The 12894-nt window shown below is 26.2% G+C and overlaps 5 protein-coding genes across 5 annotated transcripts, besides 3 other annotated features; all 5 read left to right on the top strand.

Moving 5' to 3' along the window:
* Positions 1 to 54: 54 nt before the first annotated feature.
* Positions 55 to 910: a repeat region.
* Positions 877 to 1279: a repeat region.
* Positions 1280 to 1285: 6 nt separating this feature from the next.
* Positions 1286 to 5899: a repeat region.
* A 538-nt stretch (positions 5900 to 6437) lies between these two features.
* Positions 6438 to 7399, top strand: EHI_127230 (zinc finger domain containing protein; the record flags this gene model as incomplete). The annotated part of the gene is made up of 3 exons (XM_647075.1): positions 6438 to 6620; positions 6680 to 7191; positions 7234 to 7399. The coding sequence occupies 3 exons, from the start codon at positions 6438 to 6440 to the stop codon at positions 7397 to 7399; spliced, it is 861 nt and encodes a 286-aa protein (XP_652167.1).
* A 146-nt stretch (positions 7400 to 7545) lies between these two features.
* On the top strand, positions 7546 to 8361 carry EHI_127240 (diphthine synthase, putative; the record flags this gene model as incomplete). Its single annotated transcript, XM_647074.1, has 1 exon — positions 7546 to 8361. The coding sequence occupies one exon, from the start codon at positions 7546 to 7548 to the stop codon at positions 8359 to 8361; it is 816 nt and encodes a 271-aa protein (XP_652166.1).
* Positions 8362 to 8591: 230 nt separating this feature from the next.
* EHI_127250 (uncharacterized protein) lies at positions 8592 to 10364 on the top strand (the record flags this gene model as incomplete). Its single annotated transcript, XM_001913474.1, has 1 exon — positions 8592 to 10364. The coding sequence occupies one exon, from the start codon at positions 8592 to 8594 to the stop codon at positions 10362 to 10364; it is 1773 nt and encodes a 590-aa protein (XP_001913509.1).
* Positions 10365 to 10545: 181 nt separating this feature from the next.
* On the top strand, positions 10546 to 11294 carry EHI_127260 (PH domain protein; the record flags this gene model as incomplete). Its single annotated transcript, XM_647073.2, has 3 exons — positions 10546 to 10596; positions 10645 to 10833; positions 10890 to 11294. 3 exons carry the CDS (start codon positions 10546 to 10548, stop codon positions 11292 to 11294), a joined length of 645 nt encoding a protein of 214 aa, XP_652165.2.
* Positions 11295 to 11404: 110 nt separating this feature from the next.
* On the top strand, positions 11405 to 12883 carry EHI_127270 (uncharacterized protein; the record flags this gene model as incomplete). Its single annotated transcript, XM_647072.1, has 1 exon — positions 11405 to 12883. One exon carries the CDS (start codon positions 11405 to 11407, stop codon positions 12881 to 12883), a length of 1479 nt encoding a protein of 492 aa, XP_652164.1.
* Between the last annotated feature and the right edge of the window lie 11 nt (positions 12884 to 12894).

A 12894-nucleotide genomic window follows, 5' to 3' on the forward strand; every position in this document is an offset into this window, starting at 1 on the left:
ATATTGATTTTCTAATTTTTATTTTTATTTTATTTTTATATCATACTAAACACACCTAGCTTAGGGGAGACTAATCCCGTCCCTTCGTCTTCATCTTCTTCTAGCAGCTTTACGGAGTATATTTGGCTGAGATAGAATTAACAGTATTCCATAACATCCATCATGTTTTGTATTAAAATGGGTTTAACTTCTTTAATGATGTTAATATCATTCTTTAATTCTTTAATTAATTTATTACTTTCTTATTTATTAATCCATTTATTGAGATTACTACTGGAATTATTCTGAAATCTTTTAATTTCTTGATTTTCATTAGAATATTCTTTAATTCATTATACTTATTTCTTTTCTTCAAATAGGCTCCATTAATATTGTGATATTCAACAATAGTCATATCAAATAATAGATTAGTTTTGTTCTTTTTATCTACTACGTATATGTCTGGTATTTTGTGGTATTGTCATTCAATTTTAGGCATTATTTGTTTGTTCCATATCATTGTGATGTCTTTATATTGGAACATTGTTTCATATGGTGGTTTTTATATTGAATATTTCCTGTGTATTTTCTTATTAATCAATATTATAATGCCAATATTGTCATGTTTTCCATTTGTGATTTTTTATGATAAATACAAGATAGTAGAATGTGTTCTACTGTAGCTATCTTGTCTTTACAAAGTGTGTAGTATTTTAATCTTTCATTTTTCATTATTTTTGATTTTCTATACCCACAAAATATTGCACCATTTTGCATTTTAGTTAATTGAAGGAATGTGTTTTTCTTAATATTGAATGACTTCCATGCTTTCACTGTAATAGTTTTATCTACTCATTTTGACTCATTCCATCTTCTAAAATGTTACTTATTTGATGACACTTCCATTTTTTGATGTATTTGTCATTAACTTCACAGTGGATTATTCCCATTTCTTCACTACTTTCCGTCATTATTCTCATTTCATCCATATATAATGTATGATTTGTTTTTGGGAATTTCTCTTCGATGATTTGAGAAATTACATTCATCTGTATGATGAAGAGTAGATTTGATAAGGAATCACCTTGTAAAATTCCTCTATTTAATTTAATACATCATAGATATTCATTAAATTTATAGCCGATGAATATCTTCCATCTAGTCATCATACTTTCAATAATGTCAATGATGACACCCTCTACATTAAAATACTTTAATGATTCAATAACCCATTCGTGGTTTACTGTGTCATATGTTTTTTAATGTCATAATATGACTCCACATATTTTGGGTATTTTTCAAAGAGAAATAAAAAAAAGGTCAATTACCAGATATATCCTCAATTGGATTTTATGAGTATTGAGAAGTGTTTATTTCAGTTTCTTCATTATGCTCTATTGGTGTATTAGAGTTCATTTCTAGCATGCTCGCATTAGATTGTTCTTCTTCTAATGTGCTGCCAGAATTGAATGTGTAAAACATTAAGTCTTTCATATTTTTGATTATTATTGTTCGTAGGATTTTTGGGAATTCTAATTGTAATTTTAGTGTTTTTAATCTTCTTGCTGACTCTTTATGTATTAATCCATTTATTGATAATATAATAGGTATTATTTCAACATATATTATTTCTCTATTATTTCTTAATTTCTCTTGTAATTCTTTGTATTTATTTATTTTGTGAATATAATTTAATTCTAAATTATTATCCTGACATATAGCAACATCTATGATATATCCTTTCTTTTCTTTCATATTTTGATAATATATATCTGGTCTTTTATCATGGAAAGAATTGTCACTAACCAACAAATCTTTATTGTAAGTTATTACCATTTCATCATTATTAATACATTTATGAAGAATATTAAAGTCGATAGCATCAAATTCATTAAATTGTGTAATTAATATGTGTTTATATATTTGTTTACAAACATAATCATGTTTTGATATTTGATTCTTTTTTATTACAGGACATCCTAACAATATATGACTAATAGATGCAATTGTGTTATGACAATGTTTACAATATTTTAAATCATCATTTTGTAGTATTTTTGCTTTAATACTTCATTTCATACTTACACTTTCTTACATCTTTACTACTTTGAGGAATGCATTTCTTTTTATGTTTAATGACCTCCAAGTGGCTACTGTTAATTTCTTATCATTGAAAGTGCCATTTGCACATCTTATATATTCACCACATTTCTTTTCTTTCCATTCACTTAAATATCTATCATTCAATTCATTATTTACCCATTCAAATACTTTCTTTACATTGTGCTTTCTTTCATTTAATTCTATTATATTCATTAATTCATTAAAATTAATCTTCTTACCAAATGCTTTCTTCATTCTTTTAATTATTCAATTTGGATTTTCTTTTATTGCTTCTATCATTTCTCATATTCCTGTGTTTGATATTTATATTTTAAATATATTCTTAATAATTCTTTACCACATTCATCTCTTGCTGACATTAATCATATTCATATTTCATTTATTTTAACATATAATCTACTTTTTGGGATATTTCTACTGTATAATTGGAGTTGTATTAATGATTTTCTTATTTGTTTATTTATCTTCTCCAATTCTCCTAGTTTCCATGGGACAATACTAAATCCATATCTTAATTTGGAGATTATATCACTATTAATCTTTCTTATTGTATTGAGGCTGTTATATTTCATAGTATTTAATGATGATAAAATAGGAGATACATCATTTAATATTCTTGTACAATATTTGTTGATATTTACTTTATCTCATATTTCAATACCAAGATATTTATAATGATTATCATTAGTTACTCTTGGTAGTTCAGCTAATTCACCATTTATTTGACTATTAATATTAGTCATTATCACACTCTTTTCTACATTAATTTTTAATCCTATTGCATTAAATATTTCTTTAGTTAATTTGTGTGCTTTTTCCATTTCATCGAGGCTATTATTCATTATCTTTAAATCATCCATATATAATATGTGGTTTAACTTGACTTGTTTTTCTTCTCCATTCATTTTAATATTTAATTTGATTATTTGTTTATCTAATTGTTTAGATATTACATCAATAGATAATACAAATAAAAGTGGAGATAGGCTGTCACCTTGTATTATTCATCTTTCTACATTAATTATACCTACACTTTATTGATTATAATACAAATTAAGATATGTATTATTTAATATATATAATATACTATTAATTACTACTAGTGGGATATTAAAATATATTAAGCATTGTTTAATCCATTGGTGGTTAATACTATCATATGCTTTGGAGACGTCATAATATGTTTCTACATAATTCAATTTTATTCTTTATTATTATTTCTTTGATTATAGTGTTGTATAATAATCCTTCTTTTGATGCATATGTGTATTTTACATCAAATTTGATTTAATGATAATTGTTTTTCAATTGGATTTAGCATCAATTGATTTTCTATTTTCATCTTTAATAATGATGTATATACTTTTAACAGACAATTTAAGCACGTTATTGGTCTGTAATTCTGTGGGTCTAATTTATCTCATTTTTTATATATTAGTATTGTTCTTCCTTGAATAAAGTGAAGAGGTATTTCATTAGGATTGTTTAACCATTCATTAAATAATTTTATTAAATATTTCTTTGGTTGTTCTAAATATTTAATCAAAAGTCATTGTATTTTATCATTTTCAATTTATTTTTAAATTAGCAATAAATTTAATATCACAGTCTAGTTCATTGGGAGTGATTATAGATATTCTATCATTAATTCTATTTTCAATTAATATTTCATATAAATTAATATTTAGACAAATCTATATTGGTATTAGTTTCATAGATTCATTTCCAGAAATTAATAGTGGAGATATTATCTGGATATTCATCTTCTTTATGATTTATTTAGATATTGCCTTTTTCCATATTTCATCATTTTATATTCCATCTTATTCTTTTCAATTTATTCTTTCTTGCTTCTATTTCTATTATTTTCATCTTTCGGAGGTATTTATAATAGTTTATTTGTTCAATTGTTTTTATTTTAATATGATATATATCATATTTCTTAATATGTATTATTCTTTTTAATTTTCATATATTGTTTATTATGGAGTAAATCTCTTAATCTACATATTTTTGATTGTAATATTCTTTCTATACTTTTCTTTCCACTTCTTTCTTGTTTATTTTTATTAATGATGTTAATAGTGGAAGCTACTGATTTAATATAATGGTAACAATCATCTAATGTATTGATTAATATTTCATTTTTATTAATAATATTAATTATTTGATGTACTTTCTTCTTATTGTAATAGTAGTTAATGAATTGTACATCTTCTTGTTCTTTCATTTCTTCTTCTTTAAATATTTTCATTACTTCATCTTCTTCTATTTCTTCTTTCTTGTTCACTTTTGATATTATTTCTTTTAATTCATTATCTTTCCATTGATGTTTTATTATTTCTTCCTCCATTATTCTATTGATTTCTCTTTTATTTTCATTCTTTATTTTAAATGTCTTCTTTATTATTTCTTTATATTCATTAATATTATTTACTTTAATTCCAAATTCATGTATTAATCTTTCTATTATTTCTTCTTTAAGTTGACATCTTAATTTTCTTTCAAATAATTTCAAAACAAAACATTTATAAAGTGTTAAAATTTCTTCTTTTCTGTCTGTTTGCTTCCTCCGTTTTTTGATTATCTAATTCTAATGTGGTGATCTTCTTATCCTGAATATCCATTTCTTCAATGGACTTCTGCGTTAACTTTCTTTTTTGGAAGATCATCTTCACTTGTTGATATTTCATCAGCTACTACCACATGGGGGAGATGCCATTTACTATTTGTGTTTCTGATGAGTCTGTTGTATTGTAATTTACCTCATCTTTCTTCTTTTCTTCTTGTGTATTTTTATTTTCTAATTTAGATAATTTATCTTTCAGGAATAATAATTGTTGTGTTAAATTATTTACTTCAGACCTCTTTCTCTCAGATTCAGCATGGAATTTGAATATTTTTATCACACTCGTGTTTTTTGTGTTTATCTCATTCTTATGCTTCTTCTTTAATGCTATAATATCCTTAGTTAGTTTCTTAATGGTTTGATCTTTTATTTGTATTTCCTTTTTCATTTCTTCTTTCTCTTTCATATCCTCCTCCACTTTTTTCTCTATTTCTTCTACTCCTTTATTCTCTTCATTCCTTTTTCTTCTCTTCATTAATATTCTTTTTATTAAAATCTTTATCATCGTCTTCTTCACTTTCAATACTCATTACATAGTTATTGTATATTTTATTATCATTAATCTCAATTGGTTGTACTGATTATTGTCTTCTTCCATCGTCATACTAATAGTTTCTTCTTCCATTCTGATTGTTTTGGTTTTTTCTAGTGCAAGAAAATACCATCTTCTCCATATTGTTGATGATGTATATTCTTTAATCTTGGTATTTTTAATTTCTTCTATTTCTTGTGGTGTAAGTATTTTAATTTCTTCTTCAAAGAGTTTTTTCCAATATTCTTGATTTTGTATTTCAATCATTTCTTTTCTTTGATTTCTATTTTGTTTCTTATTTTGATCATGTTTGTACCTTCTTTGAGTGTTATTATGGTATTTGTTTCTATTATATTGATACTGTTTATTTCTATTGAAATTATTATTAAAGTGTTTATGACGATGATTATGATTGAAGTGATGAGTGAAATGATTTGTATCAACTATGTTGTGATAGTTATGGTTATAATTCTTATTGTAATGATTAGTGTGATTATTCATGTATCTCTGTCTATACAGATAATACCTATTTTCACTCATTCTTCTATCATTTATATTTCTTGGATGATGTGAATTTCTTCTTTTTTGGTTATTTATTTTTCTATATTTTTTGTGGTGTCTCCTGTAATGCATCTTTTTGTTTGATGAAGAATAAGAACGAAAAAATAAAAAAAAGTTATAAAACAACTGTCTAGTCATAGTAATAATCTGGGTAGTGAAAGAATAATTACATCACAACATTAAAAATAAAATGAAGACATTTAACACAAAAATAGTGTCAATGAAGTTATTATTGAGAATAATTAACAAATTAATGAATATTCTTTTTTACCATTTAGTTAATTTTGCATAACTAAAATTAATTTAAAAAATATAATAAAAAATGACAAGATTTACTTTTTTTTACCAATAAAATGAAGGTACAAATCAAATCAATGGACTTTTTGCGACTTATAAACAACAAAATTTTGTAGAACAATCAAAAGAAGACTTGAAATTTAAATAGGAAATTTGAAACAGACTCAAAGTGAAATTTTTAAATTCAAAACTATATAACTTTTTTATCCTGAAGGTAATATTCTAATTTTTCATTACATTTGATAATGAAACAAAGAACTACAAAGAACTTCAAACTATTTTATTTCAATCAAAAATATTTTAAATACTGAGAGAATGGGAGATATTAATACTCAATATGAATGTATTACTCAAATTTACCCAAATAATATTTCATTAAAACTTGATAATGAAAAAGAATTAGATATTGTTTATGAATTAGAATATGAAAATAATGAATACGCTTATAACATATGGAAATCAGCTATCCAAGTATTATTTATTATTAATAAAAATAAAGTTTGAATTTAACTAGTTAAACTATTATATTTTATCTTTCTGTTATTACTAACTTATAGTTCCCATTACCCTCTTCAATTAAATTTGAATTAATTAAATGTAATGGATGTGAACCAACACAATTAGAAGCTGTAATTTCAAGATTAATCAAAGAAGAATTAACTGAAATTAATTTATTTTCATTGTATTTGGAAATCCAACAATTCCAATCTGATAATACTATCCCAAGTGGAAATTGTTGCATTTGTTTAGAACCTATAACACCTTCTGCTTCATCAATTCAATTACCATGTTATCACTATTTTCATTCTGAATGTATTGATAACTTAAAAGCATCAGGAGCTGATTGTGTGTGTCCAATTTGTAGAACCCGATTTTCAAAGAAATTAAGACACAAAAAAGAAATTGATTTAACAAAATACTATGCTATGGATGATGACATCTATAACCCATTGACCAACACCCTTTCTAACCATTTTATTTTAGTAAAAAATTCTGGAATAACACATGCCCGCCATGTTATTTTATCTTATTTTTATCAATTCTCTCCATTAAAAGCAACATATAGTCAGTTTGTTTATTTTTTTAATGTTTAATAAATATTAATTTATAGGGATGAACATGGGTGGATAGTGTCATTCCAATATTTAGAACAAGCTAAATCATGTTGTTTAATATTTACTGGAAAATCTATACTACCAGATTATCCTAAAATGGAAATTAGTATGTATATTCCTATACAACCTGACTCTGGATCTCCATTAAAACACATAAGCTAACTTTAACTCTTGAATATCTTTTCAACAATGTGTTTAATTCAATGATTTATATCTGGTCAATAACAAAATTAATAATTTTCACTTTTGTTATATTTTAATGGCAGAGGGTTTCATACAAACCCTAAAACTCTTTTCAATTAAAGTAAATGTTATACATTATTGGACTTGGTCTTTATGATGAGAAAGATATTACTGTAAGAGGACTTGAAGCAGTTAAATCATGTGACCTTGTATTTTTAGAACATTATACTGCAATTCTTCAATGTGATGTTGCTAAACTTGAAGAATTTTATGGTAAGAAAGTGATTATTGGAGATAGAGACTTAGTAGAAACTGAGGCTGACCAAATACTTGAACCAGCTAAAACAAAAAATGTGGCACTTCTTGTTGTTGGTGATGTATATGGAGCAACTACTCACTCTGATATTTTTGTTAGATGTCAAAAAATGGGAATTGAAGTTAAAGTTATTCATAATGCATCTATTATGAATGCTATTGGTTGTAGTGGACTTCAATTATATAGATTTGGACAAACCGTTTCTGTTTGTTTTTGGAGTGAACATTGGAGACCATCAAGTTATTATCCAAAGATTAAAATAAATCGTGATAATAATATGCATACATTAGTTCTTCTTGATATTAAAGTAAAAGAACGTTCAGAAGAAAATATTATTAAAGGACGTGATATTTTTGAACCACCAAGATATATGACTATTAACCAATGCATTGAACAATTGTTAGAAGTAGAAAAAGAACAACACCTTGGAGTTTATGATGAAGATACTATGGTTGTTGGAATGGCTCGTGTTGCTTGTGCTGATCAAAAAATTGTTTATGGTAAAATGAAAGACCTTCTTCATTATGACTTTGGTGCTCCAATGCATTGTCTTTTGATTCCTGCTCCACAAGTAGATGACCCAGAGTTAGACCATCTTGAATATTTTAAATACAAGCCAGAATAAATAACATTTTTTAAATTTCTTAAGTTTTTATTTTTTGTTAATTTTAATTAGTAAAAAGTTTAGTTTAATAATAGTTTAAAGATTAGATTCCCTAGAAAAGAATTAAGGAGGATGAAAAGAAAATTCCAAAAAGTCTAAATATGAAGCAGCATAAGGAAGAAAAAGATAAATTGTTAAATTGAAGAAAAAAACAAAAAAAAGAAGGAGAAAACTATAAAATTCTAAAACAAATGAGTGAGAGAAAGATTACTGTTAGTGTTGCATCACTTCAACCAGCTCAGTTTACAGGATGGGGAACTAAACAGGGAGGTTCATGGAAGTCATGGAAAAGAAGATTTTTTGTATTAAAAGATAGAAAATTATGGTATTTTGAAAGTGAAAATTCTACTACAGCAAAAGGATGGATTGATTTACCTCCTGGAACAGATGTTAAAGATGAATCAGAAAGACCAAAGAAATTAGCATTTTCTATCAATTCTAGAGGTGTTAAAGGTATTCGAACGTTTCATTTAACTGTTGATACTGAAAATGATTTTGTGGCATTCTTAAACGGGTTAAATAAAGTGCTTGGAAACGTTAAACAAAAAACGAAGATTGACAATAGTATTATTGATGAAACATCAAAAATTAAATTCACTAAATCATTTACTGAAGGAACAGGAATTGAAAATATCACAAAATTAAAAAATAGAATAAAGTGGCTTAATAGTGGTCAAGTAGCTTCATTACTTGAGTGTGCATTAACTGCACTACCAGAAGATACTAAGTCTGTAGACTTCTGTGCTGTTGTTAGTTCTGATTGTAATAGTATTGATTTTAGATTTGCTGGTGAACAAGTCCCAATGTTACAAAGTGTTGTAGATACTTTTTGGGCTGTTGGCACACCACCTTCAGAAATAGAACGATTAAATAATATTGGTATTAAAGTAGATCCAAGAAATCTTGGGTTATGGCTAAATATTTCTGAACGTGGTGGAATGGATGGTGGATGGTTTATGTTAACTGAACATTCTCCAAATGTTATTAAATTAGTTTCTGATGGTGGAAAGATCAACGATAAAATCATGATGTTATTAGGTATTAATGGTATTAATAAAATTGATATGATAGGTAGAGATCTTGGTGTTACACCACCACGTCAAACAGAATATCGATTTAAAATTTCGGGACATGAAAGATCAAATATAGTTAAAGACTTTTTTGAAAAATGTAAAATAAAAGGATATAATTTGTTAATTCAAAAAATTGTGAATGATGCTCCTTCAAGAGAAGTTCTCTTTAGTGTTAAAACAACAAATTTTGATTTAGTCAAATTGACTATTATTATTGAGTTTCCAACATCTGAAATTGTTCAAGATGCTGTAGAATTAGTAAAAGGATTTAATGTAGAAAAACATAATGACTTGATTGTAATGTTTGGTAATCCAATAGCCCTTGAAATCAGTTGTTTACAACAAGGATTTGGTTATGAAGTTTTTGATGAAGGTCTTGGTGTTGCACTTGTTTATAATCTACAAGATGAAAATATTACTACAGTCCCTTTCAAAAAAAGTTTAGTTAGTACTAGTTCTCGTCATTGTAACAAACAACAATCTTCAAGTGAAAATAGTCCTCAACTTTCTTCTTCTGTTACAAAAGAACAAACAAGTGATAACAACTTACCTCAAGAAGGTCATGAAACAATTTCTCAAGACGTTTCTTCTCATACAACAACTTATGGACAACAAGAAACAACACATACCTTACCTGCTGTTCCTCCTTTAAGTCCAAAAAGAAAAAAACAAGTTGTTGGTCTTACCCAAGGAAGTGGTTCAGCACCACCTCCTGTCCCTCCTTTAAGTCCTCGTAGACAAGCAGAACAAAAACTTAGTTTAGCCTCAAGACCAACAGGAGCTGCACCGTCACTTCCAGGAAGACCATTAGGTGCTCCTCCAAGAAAGCCAGCGGCTAAACCAAAACATAAACAACAAATAAATCCAGCACAATCATCCCTAGTCATTTAAATTATTATTTTTCAACGGTTTTGGTTGAGTGAAGGAATAATATTTAAAAAGAAAATTCATGGGAAAAGGAAAAAAGATGAAAATAGTAACTTTATAGTTTTAAACTAATATAATATTTTTTTGTTACATAAGACTAATCTGAAACAGAAGAAAAGAAACTAAAAAATAATAAGATAATAAAATGTGGAAGATTTCACGTATTTTTATTGTTGTATTATCAACACTTATTACTGTTTGTATTATAATGATTATATTTATTTTATTATAATTTATTTTGTAGTTTGTTTCATTGATTATATTAGGTGTTACTATTTTTGCTATTGTTCATTACAAACAAAGATACAGTTTTGTTCCATGGAACATAATGATTATGACAACACTAACTGGAATTACTGGAGCAGTTTCATTAATTACTGGGATAGTTGGTGTTCTTGGAGGTGCATTGCAAAGAAAAGCAATTGTTATGGTGGTTTGTTCCTTAATTTTTTATAACTTATAATTTTTATGAATATTAACTTGTAATAGACTGTAGTGTTATTGATATTTTCAACTACTGTTGTAACATTCATTGGGTTATATTCATTTTCTGGTGTTGTTTATACTGATAAAACTTTGAAGAAAGGGTGGTCTAAGATGGATGAAGAAGAAATTCCACAATTTGAGGAAGTTTGGGAATGTCACGAGTTTAGTCCAGCCACAGTAAATACTACTACTCTTAATACTACTGTTGGTTCAAGTTCAAGTGCTTTACCATTCTGTGTTGATGTATTAAGAACACCATTTAAACGGTATAGTGGAATGATGATTGGGTTTAGTTCAATTGTTTATTTACTTCTTGTTGCTATGCAAATTGTTGTAAGTTTCCATGTTGTTAAAGGAGATAAATCAAAAGAAGGATTTTCACCAATTGGAAATGACAATAAAGAATAAAGCAGTATTTAAATTACATAAAAATATAACTGATTCATTTTTAATGAATCTTTTTTTTTTTCATAGTTCTTTATTTTATTGAAAAAAAGATCTTTTAAAAATATTATTGAATGAGTGAGTCTGAAACGCTTGAATTGAGTACTTCACTTATTTGTGTTGGTTCTTTTGTTTTAATAACCTTTATCATATTTACGTATCATTATCTTGACACTTCATTTACAAGTTATTTATCTTATTTATTAATTCCTCTTCAAGTTATTGTAACTTCTATTTTAATTACTTTAAACACATATGAATTTTCTTCAAAACAGCCAATGTTCACTGACCTAGATGATATAAATTATATTATTGTTGCTATAACAGTAACATTAGCTATAATATTTTGTATTATTATTCCATTTTCAAGTGTAGTATTAAATGACAAACAAATGGTTATAAATGCTTTTAGGGTCACATTAACAATTACTTCATTTATGGTACTTTTATCTATTATTATTCCATTAGTTGTTAATGGCAACATATCAAATCAAAATGAATATTCTTTTAACTCTATTTTTGTTAATCTTAATAAAAACTCAAAGCAGAGTCTTTACAAACTTTTAATTCATAATTCCAATTCAATTGTTGAACTTGTTATAAGTGGAACTTGTGCAGTGTTTATGACAATGACATTATTTGGAAGATTATTGATTGTATATTATGGTGGTTATGGGATAGTTTCAACTGGAGTTGAAACAATAAGAGGAACTATTTTTAATCAACAACTACCTTATGTAGAGAAAGAAAAACAATTCCTTTCTGATTTAATACATTCTCTACAACAACGTTATACTCAATATCCAGAATATACAAAATTGAAATTAGACATATTTCAAAAAAGGTATGAAACATTACATTCTCCTAAAAAATTAACTTCAACTCTTTCAATAATTTTTAGAATTTCAGGTGGTATTTTAGCTATTCTTTTTTCTTTATCTTATGTAATTTGTATCATTGTAAGTTTGTATGGATCTATATTATATTCGGATTGTGGTTGGAGATGTGGATTTATACCACAAAGAACTGGAAAAATATTACCAATTGAATATATTCTCGTTTCATTAAAACATCAAAATCTGTTCTTTATTAGATTTCTTTTTATCTTGTTATTGACTTTCCATTGTTCATTTACTGTATTTCTAGGAAGTCGTCGTTTAACAACAAAATTCCCAGGAATTTCCAAGTTTGTTCTTAGAAGAAAGAAAACACTTCCTGGGTCTGTTGTTTTGATTGTCTCATTCATTTGTCTTTCAGCAATAGGATTTCTTACTCAAGTCATTACTCTTTGTCCTAATATTTTGTTATATGGTTCTCAATATGATAGCAATGGTAATCATTGTACTATGGAATCTACAGACCAAAACTGTGTTCCAACTGGAATTAGTAAAGTATTATTTAAAGTTATTGGAACAGTCCCATATGTTGGTTTGATTATTTACTCAATGAATTTGCTTTATATTTTGAGTACTTCAATCTGTACATTTAATGAATTAATTTTATTATTTAATACCATATTTCATAAAACAGAAAAACTATTAAAATCTAATTGAATTTATTCAAT

The sequence above is a fragment of the Entamoeba histolytica genome, genomic scaffold (assembly GCF_000208925.1).
Source record: "Entamoeba histolytica HM-1:IMSS scf_1104750518239 genomic scaffold, whole genome shotgun sequence".
Taxonomy (NCBI): Eukaryota; Evosea; order Mastigamoebida; family Endamoebidae; genus Entamoeba; species Entamoeba histolytica.